This window comes from Tauraco erythrolophus, chromosome 7 (assembly GCF_009769465.1).
Source record: "Tauraco erythrolophus isolate bTauEry1 chromosome 7, bTauEry1.pri, whole genome shotgun sequence".
Lineage (NCBI taxonomy): Eukaryota > Metazoa > Chordata > Aves > Musophagiformes > Musophagidae > Tauraco > Tauraco erythrolophus.
The window spans coordinates 49320868-49338451 of NC_141471.1; the positions used below are offsets into that span (position 1 = coordinate 49320868).

Genomic DNA, 17584 nt, shown 5'->3' on the forward strand with positions numbered 1-17584 from the left:
CAAAGGCTCTACATACCCAACACATTCAGGGTCCATTTTTTTCTGCTAGCAAGCAAACTTTATTGAGGTTATAGAAATGAAGCACTCAAAAATAAAGCAGGTTCTGTTCAACCATCACAATTTCCCACAAGATTCCTGCTTCATTGCTGTAGGCATCGGATGTTATATAGACAACGAAGCCACATGTTTACCAGAGATGAAAAGGTAAATATTGAACACCAGTCTGAAGTGGAAACAAAAAATATTCAGTATACTTTGTATGTAGTCTTATCATTTCCACGTTTTCCAAACAACAAAAAAATAGTAGGCCAGGGATGCTAAATAAAGGCAGAACTGGTGGTAGGAGCCTTGAGGAAACCAATCAACACCAGTTAAAGAATTACCTCTTATCTGTATCCTCTGGACAAGTCAGGACCTGCCATAGGGCTACTCTGAATTTACTCCAATAGAATCTTGTATTAACTAAGGATCTGCACAGCAGAGTATTGTTTTGCTACCTGTCAATGATCCACTTCGCTATGTATTAATATCTCTTGCCCTCTTTATGTTCCTTATGACGTGAAGAGATCATCATTAGTGTAAGAGTTGGTTCTGCTGTCTTTGTGCTAATGACAAATTACCATATAGATGTTGAGATTTTTCCAATGGGCTGACAGTCAGAGATGGACTATTCACTTCTGGTGTATGAGGAAAAGAGAATCTGTTTCATTGATTTATACACCATGAAGTTTCACAGCCATTATAAAAGGAAGAATTCTAACATAGCTACTGTTACTTTATCCGAAGCCAGGACAGGCTGATGTGGTACCGTTTGACATATAGAAAGAATTGAAAGACCTTTTCCCTCTCAATGGGAACAGCTCATGCTCAGCTTGACAAATTCTCTGAAGATCCTTCTCTAAAATTCTTACTCTTCTACAACAGAATGCTGAAGGAGAAAAAAAGTCACCTTTCCCTGGGATGAATTCCCTCTGAAAGACTTCCTTGAGACTGCTATTCCCATGCAGCAGTCTGTGAGTCGGTAAAATACATAAATGGGAAGCTCCATAAATGGCTTCAGGCGTATAGGTGTAAGCTGCTACCTTCTCTTCTGTTACTTTGCCATTCACCTGAAAAAGAGCAGAATATGTCCCTGATTAATTCATTTTCTTCTCCATTGCAAGTGCAGTGGTTTTAGATTCCCCTTCCTTTTTATGCAACTAACAAATATACATCACCCTGTAGAAATACACAATTCTGAATATCAAAGCCATATGCATTCCCACTATAGGGAATTTTCAGAATCAATCTTGACAAAATTTACTTTTAAGACCTTGAGAAAGTTGCTTTACAATCTTGCCTCAGTTTATCCAAGTATATATAAAAATATTTATTCTAAAATCGTCTGTAGTATTACACTGTGCTACTGAGATAGACCCAATCCCTGGTTAAGTAACCCGGAATCATTCTGTTCCATTTTAATATGCATGCTCTGTTTCCAAGAAACAGGAATGAGATATTATGCCTGAAATCTAAAAAGAATTTAAGATTTTCTCAGCTACCAGGCTTTCCACCACACTTCTCTGATGAAGTCAATGCTGCAACTTACATACAGGAGTAAAATAATAAAAGGTGGCACAATATTAAAACAATTGGACCTAAAATGGGACTAATGAACTCAAAAGACTGCTTAACAATTATCACCCAGCACTATCAACAGACTTTATAGGTCAATTAATTATGAAGTGTATGTGGGTCTTAGAGGAGATTTTTCTACAACAGGTATTGATACACATTTTCAAAAACAATGAACTTAAATACAAAACACACCTTCTAGCAGTGTTCAATTCAGAGGTATTAAGAAAGTTTAAGCTGTCTTAATTTGAGGTTCCCAAAAATTCAGTATTTTAAAATAAGAAGTCACTTTTAAAATGTTATACTAGGGTAAATGAGCACAATAAAGCTTGGAAGGCCAAGGGCTGAAATTCCATCAGGGTCTCTGAAAATCTCTTCTGTCACTATCATATTCAAAAAGCCTTTTACACCTCTTCAGAAGGACTTCAGATTTTACCATTTTTCTCTAGATAACTATAATTCTCTTAAGGTTTCTCTTTCTTTCCTCTCCTTTCTCTCTATCCAGACTTCCATCAGTACCTAAATGTCTGGTTTATTACATATAATAATTAAATAATGAAAATGAAATAATAGACAAACATCAACAAATTGGCTTTCCTGAGATCAGCTTGGGTCTGACAGAGAAGGTGCTGTGCAGAGCAGAGCTAAAGCCCAGCTAGATCCCAGCTGACTTGCAGAGTCACTTGACACTGTTCTTGGTACTGCTTCCCTAAACGTCCTGGCTCTCAGAAATGGTTATCGGCTGGCACTTATTTTGGCACAAATACACACAGCCAATTTGCATCCAATTTTGCAATAGAACACACAAACCCTTTCCTAAGGAGGGCAGCAGGGAGTCTCTTCAACCCACAAGTGGTATTCTTCAGGATCTGTCCTGGTCTGGGCAGGAACATATAATAATCTCTTTTAGGAGGTTTCAAGCTTTTTAGATCTGAATATCCATTCTCATCCTGCATTTCAGAGGTTATCGTCAGCCCAATCAAGATTGCAGTATTGAAGTTTCTGACTTACCTTCAGCAAGAAGTCAAGAGAGCATCCAACACAGTCACCTATCCAATTTGCTTGCATTTCTTTTATACCATACCACTCGGGGAGATCAGACAAAGCATCAAACATAGCCTGATAAAATAAAAGAAAGAATTAGAACATTCAGCTTTTGTAAGCATACGAATTAACATTATGAGTTTAATTATAACTAACAGCAAAATGATAAGGTGTCGGTAAAACACAGGAAGAGACGTTTTTTATACTGCGGCTGCCCCAAATTCATGTTTTTGAGAATAGAATTAACACGGCGCAAGCCAGAGGTATGATGTCTCCAACAGAGATCCTACTGTTATTAAAAGAGGCCTTCCTTTTGAATGGACTAAACCTTAAACACAAACCAAAACACTTAGATGAAAACAAACACAGAAAATACTCCCAATGGGTGTAAACTGTGGGAAGTGTAAGTGACTTAATGAAGTGAACAAGACTACTGACCCAAGAGATGTGCTTGCAGGTACAAAACCTGCATTTGGACTAGTTGTTCTAGACAATAGCCTGGAGATGGCAGCCAGACAAAAGACATTTACATGTCCTAAAATTTTCAAGCTCTGACTTAAAATGGCAAAACAGAGTTTGCAGTTGCCTAACTATTTTTCATGTTTCATATTGGCATTTTGCCTAGCACAACAGGCTGTAAAATTGAGTGGGATCTTTAGGTGATATCATTCTGTAAAAAAAAATATCATAAAACCAAATCATAATAATAAGGGTTCATATTAAATTCAAAAAATATAATTATATTATAATAATAATATAATAGCATAATATATTATGCAGCAGAGAAGAAATTAAGTTTTGGCTCCCTCATCAGCCATAATGTCCAACAGTCAACCTGTAACTTCTATGTAAAATTATATTCAGCAGGAGATATAGCTGTATATGTACTTTCTGATGTGGCATGGAAGCATGAAGTCAACTAATATTTTCCTAAACCATTTGAACAGTATGTTTTTATTAAAAGAAAGCTATAAAAAGTAAAGGAGAAGATGTACAAAGGGATGAATAACTCTAAGCTCATCTCATTTTTCACTTCATAACACTTCACATTTGTGTTATGAATACTCCATGACTGTCCAAAATCTTTACTTTGGCAGAAGTACAGCCAGAGTCATGAGTCACTCGGACAGATGGTGGATATGCTGAACAATTACAGTTAAAATCTAAGAATAAGGTAACACGTTGAATAATTTTTCCTTCAGCTGTGACTCCCAACATCAAATGTGCAAGCTCTTTATTATCTCATTAATTGCTAACAACCTGCAAGGATGGACAGTAGCTTTTATGTGCTGCTCAAATTAAATAATGGGTAGTTAGATAGTTAGTAAACATACAACTCATTCTTTTTCAACTGTTGCACTTTAACTACATTCTTAAATATTTTCAGAGTAAGATGCATAAAAGACATTATAAAGATTACCTTCTAGTTACTGCTCTTGTATATCTATCATTCAAAATACACAACAAAGTGCATGTCCTTCATAAATATTATTACACCACCACTTGGCATTATTATTGCTTTCTACATCCTTACGAAACAAATTCATTTTCTGATGATTTATAAATAAAAGAATGGTAAGGTTTTGGAAGGGTTTTAATCATACTGTAACTTTAATCAGTTGTAGCTAACAATTGCAAGTATACTACAACACAGAGAATTCCAAATTCTCATTATTCTCATTAATTTTAGTGTTCCAGAAACTACTGAGATTTATCTGCCATGAATAATCCATGTACATATATATCTACCAAAGAATAACAAACAACTGGAGATCTATAGAGATATAGAGATATATATAGACAATACTTGGATACATTCTTTGTAAGAATTTTATGCATTTTAGAAAGAATGAAATTGTGTCAATACACAGAACTGGCTGGACTCATTAGCTGATTTTTATAAACTCTCTTGCTTGGATATCCATCCTAATCTACATCACATTTTGCTGGTAGAAGCAGCTAAATGTGCGTGTGCTCTACTGAGACTGTACAGTCTGTAATTGCTTGCCAGCAAAACTTTCTAGATGTTTTTTCACTGCAGGACTAATACATCAGGATCCTTAATACCAGTGTGATAATGATGTTAACTCTAGTTAGTTGGCCTTATTAGGAGCTATAGGCTACAGTTTGACTTAGCCCAATTCTTCTCTTGATAATGCAATTGCTTCATGCAGCTACAGTATAGAGCATAACAGTAAGAGTCAACTTGGCTTCACCTGAACCAGGATAACAAAACTTATTCTGCATTTCGCAAACACAAACCCTTCACATCTTAATATGCACATGAACAATAATATAGCATGACAAAAAAGCATCAACCAAAAAACTTCCATTTTCAAAATGAAATTCTGACTCTATTCTTTGCATTCAACACACTACTTTGGTTTCTTGTCAAGGCTACAAATAGCAAGTGAAGTAGAAAATGAACAACATGTAAACAAACACTTTACATAGTGTTACAGAGGCAAAAAATACTCAGTATGTATACTGCTAGCATGTTGGTAAGTATTTCTGGATGGTAAATTAACCTAGGATACTAACAGGAAAGCAGAAAAGCACATTAATTCTTACATACATTAATGCATTGTACATTCAAAATTCATCCATGCAAATTAGGTTTTTAAAAATTGCTTAAGAGAAACCCTTTAAAAAACCTTTTTATTTCAAATCCAATTGCACTACACCCTGCAAAAACATAAATCTATAAATACATGTTAAAACTATTATTAATTTTAAAAAGTTATACATAGCCTGTTTAGGTAGATAAAACTCTTTAATTGAAGCTGACTCACACTAGTATAGAAATTCCTGAATATTATAAGCTAATGTATGAAAAGTTAAATATTTACTCCATTAATTTTGCTTCCATGTTCTTTTTTAACATCCCTGCCATGTTTGCGAAAACATTTTATGAGTCATTAAAATAGCCCCATGAGTTCTGCTCCAATTATTGTTTCGTCATTACTGACATGATTCATTAAACCAAAATTCTGACCCTTAAGGGCATGTACATAACTCCTAGCCATCTGTGCCACAAGTTTGTTAACCAGATAACACAGAAAAGACAATGAACAAGACGACACCCAGCACAAAGGCAAACAAACAAAAGTAAACCCATGTTGGATTCTGCAAGGGAGAAAGAAAAGCAGCATTATAATCCAGTAAGCAGAGTGACAAACTTATCAAATAAATTCCACTTTCAAATTTCTGATGATGACTTAATAGTGAGAAACTTGGAAACATTAGGTAGCAGAGTCTTTCTACTTGCGTTTTTCATGGCTCAGGAAGAGATGATAAAACTTAAAATGTAAACATCTCATTACAGGAGAAATTACTCCCATCTTAATTAAACACATATGGAGGTAAAGCATAAATATATTTTGGCAGTCTTTCAGATCTAAAGATAGACTCAGGAAAAGGCTGAAGAAATCAAAGCTACATTCAGGGATAAGAACAACTTCAAGGCTCTTACACTTTTAGGAAAGTTTGACTTAAGTGCAGGAGAAGTTGAAGACTCCTAATGTTTCACAGGACTGCTTTACTCTTTCAGAACACATAGAAAATCCCAGCACAGCTAGAAAATGAAAGTCAACCAGTTCAGATGATCAGTGTCACAAAATCGAGATGAGTTTGCTGAAAATTCATCACACACAACAATGATCAAGTCTGAAACTAGAAGTAATGCATCTGAAAGTGGAAAACTGATCTCACATTCAGCCGTTTAGTCTGTTGAAGATTGACAGAGAAACAGAACTTCAGTTCAGCAATCTTCAGACAGAAAAAAGTACATAAAATCCAAGAACAAAAGTGCTTTATAATTTCACAGGAATATCTCAACTCCAAAAGTGCCTCTCCTGCTTGTAGTCCAAAGAGGGAAGATTCTGCTGAGCACCTAAAAAATTCAGTCTCTGAATTCAGGAACTAAAATTTTAAGCATGATCAATGCCTGTCACTAATTTTGTACTTAATGAGAGGATTTCAATTCCTCCATGACAGTAAATGAAATAAAGTGAAAAATTCAAATATAAGCTATAAAGCTAAATGTTTATCTTTTTAAATGAAGACACTTTAATGAAGTTTGACAAATTTGCAACATAACAAGCCTAAAATAAAAGGTCAGCAAAAGGTTTCATTTCAAAAGCATTTGATTAATTAGCAAAATAAAATTGTCTTCTACTAAATTAAAACAAAATTAAAATAAAAAACTTTGCTTCTGAGGAAGAGGCAAAGAAATATTAAAGATCTGTTTGGATTTAAAATGAAATTCTTCGCTTTATTTGATCAAGGTCCCAAAAGAGTAACCAAATACAAACTAAAGATTACACGAAATCATTTAATACAACTTAATATATTAACTGAAGTACAGGAAATTAAAGTTAGGCTGCCCACTGTTTTATTTCGCCTGCCACTGCATAGTTCCAACTGCGATTATGCAATACAGCTTCTGCTGGTATTTAATCTCTTCTTGGTTTTGTGGTTTTGTTTGTTTGTTTTATCTTCAGTACTTTCTGCTTGTACTGTCGTAGGTCACTCTTGACTCTTATTTCCCATGCATGAAGCACACTGAAAACATACACTAAAAAGGAGCAACAACACAGATACTGTGTGTGCTTAAAATTCTTTCTTGTAAATGCCTGAACCATCAGTTTTTCCCTCCCTTCATCGTATAATTGTCAACAAACATCTCTGGTTTGACTATGTAGAACTGAGGCAAAGAAATGATGCCTCAAAAGTAAAAAGTAAAGCCAGCGTTCTCCCGATTTGCTCTCCAGAGTTGTTCTCATTGTAGCAATTGCCAAAGAGAAGATATTCCCTTTCCGATATAATGAAGCATGTCTTTGGGATAAATGAGTAACTGATTCCATAAATAAAAAAGCTCTTTAAAACGTGTTATCATTTTTAGTAGTACTGAGCACTCACTGTTTTGATTAATCTTATACCAACAGGAACTTAAATTCATAAATGCAGCACTCATTTGATGCTACAGCAATAAACTAAGGTGAAAAGATCATCCTGGTCTGGATATCCACAAACAATTTTCTGTCTTGCCAAGCTGACAAAACAGGTGTAATTCTTCTTAATGATGTGCTAAGCAAGCTATGGAGACAGTGCTCTTGGTCCCTGTCCAGGAGAGAGCTCTCAGCCTGACTCAAGAGGAAGAATTTCAAAGCGAGGTTTATCAGGCCCATTCTGTTGGAAGGAGACAACTATGAGCTAGACCCCAAGTGTGGGAAGTGAAAAAAATCACACATAAAGCACAAAAATCTAAGGAGCCAGAATTTCTGTTCTGCTCAATGAGGAGGCATTACCTCATGCTATGAAACCTAAAGTATAGTTAAGACTTAGCATCCTAAAATGCAGTGCTTCAGTTTCATTATATTTCATTACCATTCTGCTTAATATCTCAGAAATAAAATAGAAAATTAAAAACACAATTAGGTAAAACAATTCCAGTTCTATCCAGACCAGACAAAGGTGCTTGTCAGACGCAGCGCAAACCCAGAGAAAAGCTGGAGAAGTGACAGATCTTTTGTTGTTTTCCCTTCACAGAGTTAACACCATGTTAAACTCTAAGTTTCCGTGCTTCACAGAACATGAGAAGGATTTGTCTCTAAATATAAGTATGAAAAAACCAATAAACTATAAAAAATAGGGAGTACTACTTATCTGTATGGCAACTGTAAATAGAGTGACAGAATTTTGTAGGGTCTGTCACTTTTGCCAGTATTTAAATTAAACATACATATACTATCTTGTTGCTGTTCAAAAAATGGGAGATGATTTAACACAAAAATTGAAGTTTCCAAGTTGCTTCTATTTTTTTTTTTTGAAAAAAAAAAGGTTATTTTCCGGTTATTTGGGTAATTTTTGAGAAGTAAAAGACGAAAAAATATTGTATAAAATTAATTTAGGAAGAACAGGGAGTATGCAAAGATTAACCTTATAGATCTTCATTTGAGGACTCAGTTGACTGTGCACAAAAAAAACATAATAGCAATTTCAAGGTACGCACAGAAAATACTAACATTTACAGATAGATTTTTCCAATAAATCTGCCTACAGATTCAGCTGGGTAACCATAGCAACTAAATGTTTTAGCTTAAACATCTTTAATGCACTGACAACAATTTGAATAATAATGCCATCAGTTAAGGCATTATACTTTTATCAAAGAAATCTGTCAAAAGAAAAATGACACTTAAAATGTTCTTTAAAAATCCATAAAAGCTGCTATACCATTTCACATGTACTTCACAGTTTAAAAAATGGATCATGATTACTTTATTACTTTACGTAAACAAAATGCTTTCTGCTAAGTGTTTAAAGCATGGTCAATATTTTTGCCCTTTGAAAAAAATTCATTGCCAATGGTAAACTTCCATGTGAACAAATACTGCTTTTTTTGCTTGCATTTTTTATCTCAAGAAAGGACTACGAGCTGGTGCAGTAACAATCGAGAAATCAAAGCAAACCCACAGATGATTCCTCTGGACACAGCAGAAATCTAAAGAACAGTGTGTGTAGGAATGAAACACTCACTCCTGTAACACATAAAATGATTTCACAGTCCATTACTGACAGTGTAACTCCTTGTTGCTATTTGACTAGTAATTTAAGCATAGCAGATGAAGATCATCCTTACTAGAATTTATTTTTATTAAGGTTGTGAGATACAGGAGAAAACATAAAATGATAAATAAGTAAAAGAGAAGAGCATAGATGATTAGAAAGATCATCAACATGCAGTATAAATAGGTTGAATAGTTACAACAAAATAATTTGTGGATGCTCCAAGTAGAAAATAAGTTGTATGCATAAATATTCAGCCATTATTGCTAGCTAGTAATTTGCATGAAGAATTAAGGGATAGCAGATTGATTATATGTATTTTGAATGGAACGTTATCTATGAAGCATAGTTAAGAAATAACTTACATTTTCCTCTAAGCCACACAGGAAAGGAGTTACTTACCAGAAATAAAGCTTTTTTTCAACATGATTTCCCACTACATCAACTTAAAGAAAACTCAGGGATAACTTCAGGAAGGAACAGGGAATAGATCTGCATAGAGCCTTGTTGCAGAAAACAGGCCAGGAAAGTGGAGCTGTCTGCCATTTGGTCTTGAATTTCTGTAAACTTTTCAGAAGAAACAATAGTCACCATGGAAGGTGCAAGCAAAAGGTGACCAGAATCAAATATCTTTCTCCATGAGATACCAAAACCAGATTAAGGCCTCGCTGGAGAAAGATAAGCGGGAGAAGCAGAACACACTTTAAGAATACCAACCCTCTAAGTATAAAAATAGTTGAAGTGGGAAAAAAATTCAAATCTTCCCCAAAAGGTGCAAGGATTAAATTACTATTAGATGATCTCTTAATGCCTCCCATTTTTTAACTTCAAAATAAAAAGCAGTGAAACTTCTGAATAACGGAAATTTAGTCACACAACTCACTAAAAGCCTGATCCACCTAGTTCTCTATCTTTTCCCAAACCTAGTAAAAAGAAGGAATAAATCTTCTCTGTTCCCACAAACTTGTCCAAGCTGTGAGATACAGGAAATAGAGGGCTAGGTGAGTTCTGATATGAATTCTGGCAGTATGGCTCAAAGACCTAATAGTTACTCTATACTGCCAGAAAATGCAGGTCTTCGGATCAGAATAATTTTGACCACACTCATCTGGCACCATCTTGCCTTAACCTTCTGGACACCTTTAAAAGAAGCAGAACTGGACAAAAGATGTTCAACAGGCAATTGACTCAGAAATAGGGAGTAAAGATCTCAGGGCCAGATAGGGTGGGTGAACTTCTGTTGTTTTTTGTTTTAACACAAAAAAAGTTGACCATGGATTTGAAATCCCCAGTTCCATTAAAGATAATCTTCATGATGTCCTTTCAGATTTCTTATTTACAGGAGTCTGGCATAGGAAGTACCATAAGTAACCTTCACCATCTAAGATCTGCTTGGATAAAAATCCTCTCTACTACTGTAGCATTCCGAAACTTCAGGTGCCTGAGAATAACTGCAGAGAAGGTACTATACACTTGGCGAGCCCTAAACAACTGAAGTAAAAGAGAAGTGAGATCCATAAAGAACCTGGTATTGTTCTAGAGGTATGTTTGTTGACAAACTGTCAGGTAAGGATAAAAAAAAAACCTAATTGTTGTACTTATTTATCATTAGAATGACAAATATCTGAAGTCTCTGAATAGCAAAGACTTTCAAGAAAAGGAAATTGTACTGGCAGTGGTTCTGGTCCATGATGTGAGCCAGGAAAATATCTTGATGGAAATCAGCATATTCAAGATCAAGAGACATGAAATAATCCCTCCTGCTGAAGTGACGATATTATCGCAATACTGTTATCATTGTAAAATCATATTAGTGATTAAAGATCTTCAGCTTCTTAAAGAAGACATCTATTAGGACTAAATCTGTAAAATCTGGGCCCTCTGCTCCAAGATGAAAGGCTCTATAAATGATAAAGGTAAATTAATGTCTCTCAGTAAAGCCCAGTCTCCTGGTAAGAGCTTTTCAAAAGAGATAGGGAAGAAGGCTTGAGGAATAGGCTAGGAAGAGTGATTGCTGTAACCATGGTGTTCAACATTATGCTATTTAGGATGATACGGATTCAGATCAACTGTCAACAGCTTGAATCCAAAGAAGAAGTATACAAAAGAAACAGATTTAGATGGAGGACTTATGTCTCTTACAACTCCTTGAAAAGTACTGGGATGACTACTGAAAAAAATGAAGAAATGTGTGCAAAGTTGAGTTTTGAGGATAATTAGACAAGATATTCAGAAAGAGGAGCCAAAGTTGTAGCGTTTAAGATCTGTGATTTAGCTTCTGTCAAAACGCCATTATGAAGCTTCCTGGTTATGTCAGTGTGGGCACAGTCTCTAAGAGACTGAAGCACTTGTCCAGTGTTAGTTCAGAGACAGTCTCTCTCCGATGGACAACCTTCAATTGCAGCTTGCAGTTCATGAGTCACTCAGAGCTGCATGGCCAAAACAGTCTTCTTCAGAAAGTAAGACACAACATGTGATGTTATCTAGCCTCTTGCAACTTGAAAGAAAAAAATAAGTACCAAAAAATGGATTTTATTTATCTTAATCTTCTAAAGCATGAAATCCATCTAATATCAGATATTGGACTTAGAATAGCAGAGCCTGGTAATCTGCTATTCTTATTTGAAAGTTTTGGGGAAAAAAAGTATTTTTTCCCCCCTCTACAACCAAATGTTTAATGCTCTTGCCAAAAGAAGCAGAGTGAGACTGTTCAGAATGTGCCAGAACCACAGCAACGAAAATGGGAGTCAGTGTAGGGTGAGTAAAAAGGAAAATCCAAACCACCTGCTGATACTTGGTAGCATCTGTCACTGTACAAGAAGTGGGAGCACATGAAGGCAATGCTTGCCAAAGCACTTGAGCTGGGAGCAATAATGGCATCATTCATGGACCTGACTGTATCAGCTAGCACAGACTCTTCAGAGTATCAGTCATACACAGAATAAAATTTCGGGAAATCTTTACAGAGATCTGTAGAGTACTCAGCTGTCCTCTGCAGTAATGCTTAAAGGGTTTGTAGAGGTTGATATAAATGTTCATCCCCAAAAGAAAGTAGAAGCAGCTATCATTCACGATGCCACTAATATGTTAAGAACAAGAGTTTGTTTGCACCTTTGTCCTTCATGCAGGTAGGGGATATGGTAGTCTCCTGAGGTGACATCTTTAGGGAGAAGAATAGGGGGTGCTCTGGAGGCAGAAGTTCCTTCTTGTCATCAGCTGAGCCTGCTTACTGGAGAATGACATGTGGGAGATGTGATCATCCCAAGAGCTGATGCTTTTCCTGTAATGACATTTCTTAGGTCAGAGACCAAAGAAAAAAGGTAAATCCTCATCCCCAGAGGAGGGTGGATATTGAGTAAGAAGTAATAATCCTGTAAACCAACGGTGTCTGAGGTTACTGAAAAGCTCCTCAGTCTTGTCTTTTACTCCTTATCAGTAAAAATTCAAGGTTGATTCACTCCTCTTAGAGGGAGATAAGTAAACAGCAATTTGGTGAAAGCACGGCTATAGCCCAGAAATACCAGTCATTATTTCCTACAATGTCTATATAGACAATAGACAAAAGGTAGAAACTCTAGTGAAGCTCCAGCTCAAATTGAGAGAAACAGTGAGCTGGGGAAGACCCTGAAATATCACAAAGGTGATAATGAAATCTGGTGACAAGAGCACCAAGAAAAAAGCTCAGAATGTTGTGATCGTTTTGTGATTGTGCAGACATGCTCCATTTTTCCTTCAGCTATAGCACATGTTCCCTCCTCACTGCCAGAACAGACAGCACAATCAGAAAACATGCATCTCAAGTACCCTCTCTCTGTGTGAGGAATCAAAGCATCAGGAAGGATATCTAAGGTTTTGCCTCTTTATTGTGAATGGACCTAGAGCAAGATCTGGATTTCTTTTCCCTGGTTGATCGTGGAAGTTTGCCTCTTGAATCTGAGGCATAGGAAAAGGGTCAAAGATGAATTTTTAATATTTTCTCAAAAATAACTTTCTCAATCTGTACTTGAAGTCTCAATACAGAGAACACTTGGATGGAATAAAAACTTCACCCAGACAAAACAGGAAGTTGATATTTTCATCTCAGAGAGCATAAAGTCAAAAATTTGCTGAAGAATTCCTAGGTTTGGAAGCTATACTGTCCCATCACAATCAAAATCTGAGCTCATAATAAAAAAGGATATTCAAATAACTTGAAAGTATTTTTTTAAATTTGTCCATGTTTCAGCTGGGACAGAGTTAGTCGTCTTCTCAGTAGCTAGAATAGCACTGTGTTTTGGATTTAGTATGGCTTTTGGTATAAGAAGAATGTTAGAATCATAGAATCATAGAATGGTTAGGGCTGGAAGGGACCTTCAAAGGTCATCTAGTCCAACCCCCCTGCAAGGAACAGGGATATCTCCAACTAGATCAGGTTGCTCAGGGCCTCGTCCAACCTGGCCTTGAACATCTCCAGGGATGGAGCATCCACCACCTCTCTGGGCAACCTGTTCCAGTGTTCTACAACTCTCATGGTAAAAAATTTTTTCCTAATATCCAACCTGAATCTACCTCCCTCTATTTTAAAACCATTACCCCTTGTCCTATCACAACTGGCCCTCCTGAATAGCCTCTCCCCATCTTTCTTGTAGGCCCCCTTGAGGTACTGGAAGACCGCTATAAGGTCACCCCGGAGCCTCCTCTTCTCCAGGCTGAACAGCCCCAACTCTTTCAGCCTGTCCTCATAGGAAAGGTGCTCCAGCCCTCTTATCATCTTCGTGGCCCTCCTCTGGACCCTCTCCAACTGGTCCATGTCCTTCTTATGTTGGGGGCTCCAGAACTGGACGCAGTACTCCAAGTGAGGTCTCACGAGGGCAGAGTAGAGGGGGAGAATCACCTCTCTCGACCTGCTGGCCACAATCCTCTTGATGCAGCCCAGGACGCGGTTGGCCTTCTGGGCCGCAAGAGCACATTGCCGGCTCATATTGAGCTTCTCGTCCACCAGTACTCCCAAGTCCTTCTCCTCAGGGCTGCTCTCGATCCATTCTCCGCCCAGTCTGTATTTGTGCCTGGGATTGCCACGACCCAGATGTAGGACCTTGCATTTGGCCTGGTTGAACTTCATGAGGTTGGTACGGGCCCACCTCTCCAGCCTGTCAAGGTCCCTCTGGATGGCATCCCTCCCTTCCAGCGTGTCGACGGCACCACACAGCTTGGTGTCATCGGCGAACTTGCTGAGGGTGCACTCCATGCCACTGTCCACGTCACCGACAAAGATGTTGAAGAGGGCCGGGCCCAACACGGACCCCTGAGGGACGCCACTCGTGACCGGTCTCCACTTGGACATCGAGCCGTTGACCACTACTCTCTGAGTGCGGCCATTGAGCCAATTCCTTATCCACCGAGGGGTCCATCCATCAAACCCATGCCTCTCTAGTTTAGAGAGAAGAATGTCGTGCGGGACAGTGTCAAAAGCTTTGCACAAGTCCAGGTAGATGATATCCATTGGTCGACCCTTGTCCACCGATGTTGTCACCCCATCATAAAAGGCCACCAAGTTGGTCAGGCACGACCTGATAATATAATATAATGATAATGATATCATTATATTAATGATATATAATATAATATAATGATATAATTATCATTATATGTTGATAATATACTGATGTTTATAGTTGTTGCTAAGACATTAAGGACTTTTTCAGCTTCCCAGGTTTTGCCAGTGTGCAGGTGCACAAGCTGGGAGGGAGCATAGCTGGAGCAACAGACCCCCAACTCCTAGTTTAGGATTTGAGCTTAGATTTAAGATTGAGGCCCAAATTGGCCAATGGAATATTCCATATCATGCAACATCATACTCAGTATATAGACGAGGGTTAGCTGGGAAGTGCTCTCTCTTTGGATTTCTTTTTGGGGCACTTGCTCTTCCAGGATTACAGTTTCAGGACCTGTCTTCAAGATCACTAGCTGCGGATGGGCCAGGCATTGGTCACCAGGTGGTGACGAATTACACTGTGCATCACTGGTTTTATATGTTATTACCATTTTTATATATTGTCATATATTATTATGATTTTATTATTATTTTTACAATTATTACTTTTAACTTTACTTTATTTCAACTATTAAATTGTTCTTATCTCACCTCCTGAGTCTCCTTCCCTTTTTCCCCTTCGATTCTCTTCCCCATTCCCCACTGGCAGGGGAGGGTAAGCAAGCAGCTGTGTGGTGTTTAGTGGCCAGTCAGGTTAAACCGCAACAAAATTGAGAAAATCAAATAGAGTAGAGTATGAAGTATAATACAAGGTCCAGATGATCCTCAATAAAGAGCAATTAATCATAAAGAACTCTAGTTCAGACACCTGTGGAAATGAACACTAGGTGACAGGCTGTACTCCATCGCCCATACCATGCCCATAAGTCCAACAGGTTGACTAGGCAAACAAGTTTCTAGTTCAAAAGATTAAGCAGCTGTACACTCAAAATATGCAGAAAAGCACTTGATGGTAAATGTAGGATGACAACATGTGAATGCAGAATTAATTCATTCACTTCTAATTTACACTTTTTGATTTCTTCAAAACTGAATCCCACATCAATTACTTAGAATTCTTAAAGATGTGAACAGAAAGACTTCAGGGATAATAATTTTTATATACACACATACACAGCCATAGATGATGTATATTATTATATAATTATACATTACACAAATACGCATACATGAAAGACCATATTCCGCTTGACAAATATTTCTGGATGAAAAGTCACCTCTTAAGTGATACTATAATTTCCAAAAACTGTATTCTCATACCTTTGCATAAGCAGTAGTTTTGATAAACCACTGTTTGAGGTATTTCTGTTCCACTTTTGCTCCTGAACGCCATGAGCAACCATTGTCATCCACCTGTTCATTAGCTAGAACAGTCTGGTCCACTGGATCCCAATTAACCAAGGCCTAAAATGAGTTACAGGAAGAAAAAATATTTTCAGCAGCTATTTCAAAACCAGAATCTTATTTTTTGGACACCAAAAGAATTATCCAGAAACATTCCTTGGGCCTCTGAGTTTTCTGTGTTTTTATAACATCCATTTGAATCAGCGATATGGACTCAACTGAAGATGTTTTGAATGTTCATCTTCTCAGAACTCAAAAAACCCAAGAATGCAGTTGGCAGCATTTGTCTTGATTGATCATGCCAGCAAGACAGGCTGACACTTGAGTATTAAATAGGTAAGTGTTCCGATCAACTATACTGCAAACTACATAGTCTGATGCTTACAAGCTGTCCACCACTAGTCCAAAAGCGTTTAGTCAGACTGAGGGAGATGAATAACCAAGGATCTCCAACTTGAGAGGACAGAATCACAATGAAATACTATAGTGGTTAACTATATTACAAGTGAAAAAGTCGATATTTTTTCCACATAACTTCTGTCAACTGTGTGAATCATTTTTCCTTATCAAAACAAATACATTCAAAAAAAATTAAGCAAAATAAATGTTGTTCAACTCTGCAAACCTTGTTTTTTGAGTGCTAACTGAAATACCAGACATAACATACTGGAGGGGGAGCAAAATCAAATTCAACGTTGAACAATGTAGCTGATCATTTATCATAAAAGATTTAAGACCACAAAAGAATCTTAACAGTCATTCCAGACGTGGTATTCAATGCTAGGCATTAACTTGAAAAAATGAACAGAAAGAAAAGGAAAAAAACCAACAAAGCTACGAAGAAGAGTAATCCATTATTTGGAGTGTTATTCAGTATTTGAGCTAAATCAAAGTTAAATCAGCCTGTCTGAAAAACAGTAGCTCCAGCTCCATAGCATTCTAATACATTAAACATTATTTGAAAATTTCAAATGCATTCTTTGTGTGTGGAGAGGACTTGGTATCTATTTAAAAACTAATCACTGTCTCATATTACTCACTTTAAATTTTATTTATCACTGATCAACTTCTGAAATGGTTTCCAAACAACTGGTATTGCTTAGTTTTAAACATGCTACATATTCTTAGAGGTAGTAAATACCACAACCATTTTACAAATCTTATAGTGAGGACAGCAGAAAGACAGATGCACGGATCCTCCTCCTCAGGAATACTGTTGCTGGTTTTGTTATCAGCGTGTGGTCCATGTGCACATGCGTGTGTGCAGAAAGTCTGATTACCGTCATTGATTTATACAAAATTTATTATAATTAAATGAATGAAAGTCATTCTTTGATAAAAACAAACTCACTTTCAAATGAAGCTTGTGTGAATTCAGTTTGTCACTGGAATTTAAACTTTTTATAGTTTGCCTACCTTTTATCTGTTACCTACCAATAACACCACACTGGTTTTCATAAAAGGCTTCTGAAAATTCAC

At 37.0% G+C, this 17584-nt stretch overlaps 1 protein-coding gene across 2 annotated transcripts in view; it reads right to left on the reverse strand.

Moving 5' to 3' along the window:
* LARS2 (leucyl-tRNA synthetase 2, mitochondrial) overlaps window positions 1-17584 on the reverse strand; it is a 94029-nt gene that overhangs the window by 47550 nt on the left and 28895 nt on the right. For both annotated transcript variants that reach the window (XM_086614405.1, XM_086614406.1), the window contains 3 exons: window positions 16022-16165; window positions 2626-2733; window positions 950-1109 (listed from right to left, as the gene is read on the reverse strand). In XM_086614405.1, the coding sequence (XP_086470531.1) occupies window positions 950-1109; window positions 2626-2733; window positions 16022-16165 (412 nt within the window). The remainder of the gene's footprint in view (window positions 1-949; window positions 1110-2625; window positions 2734-16021; window positions 16166-17584) is intronic.